This window comes from Myotis davidii, unplaced genomic scaffold, assembly GCF_000327345.1.
Source record: "Myotis davidii unplaced genomic scaffold, ASM32734v1 scaffold609, whole genome shotgun sequence".
Taxonomy (NCBI): domain Eukaryota; kingdom Metazoa; phylum Chordata; class Mammalia; order Chiroptera; family Vespertilionidae; genus Myotis; species Myotis davidii.
This window is the reverse complement of record NW_006300164.1, coordinates 2,264,505-2,265,039: the sequence shown is the minus strand read 5'-3', so window position 1 is coordinate 2,265,039 and position 535 is coordinate 2,264,505. Positions and strand designations below refer to the sequence as shown.

Here is a 535-nt window from a genome sequence, read left to right as displayed (position 1 = left end):
GAATGGTTTTAAAATCCATTTCTCAGCGCAAAAGAGCAGCGACGGGAGCAGCCAGTGACACTGCCGGGTCTGGCTCCATTGCCTTCGCGAATCCATGCAAAGGCGGAACCAGAGGAACGGGTCCCCTCGAGCGAAGTGGGGACACGTGGGGATGGGACCTGGTGGGGGACAAACCCCTGTGGGAAAGCGCAGGCGTGGTGGGGGGCGGGGTATGGGCCGCTGCGGCCATCTCAGCGTGCGACTCTCTTCACAGGGTTTCCAAGGCAAGACCGGCCCCCCAGGACCCCCAGGCGTGGTCGGCCCTCAGGTGAGATGCAGCGTCGTCCCCGTGTCACCTGCGCACATGCAAATAGACACACACACACACACACACACACGCACGCACGTGAGAGGGCGACCCAGGCTCAGGTGCCAGCTCCCCAGGAAGCTTGAAGGGGTCGGTCCTGCTAGTTGACACGCTAACGTCCGGCGAAGCTGGTGAGCATCGGACATGTGCTCCGTGAGGCAGCCAGATGGCGGACGGAGGGGCGGGGGT

At 63.6% G+C, this 535-nt stretch overlaps 1 protein-coding gene across 1 annotated transcript in view; it reads left to right on the top strand.

The window, feature by feature from the left end:
* LOC102761370 (collagen alpha-1(V) chain-like) overlaps positions 1–535 on the top strand; it is an 89,263-nt gene that overhangs the window by 35,932 nt on the left and 52,796 nt on the right. Inside the window, exon 7 of the mRNA XM_015572366.1 lies at positions 254–307. Within this exon, the coding sequence (XP_015427852.1) occupies positions 254–307 (54 nt within the window). The remainder of the gene's footprint in view (positions 1–253; positions 308–535) is intronic.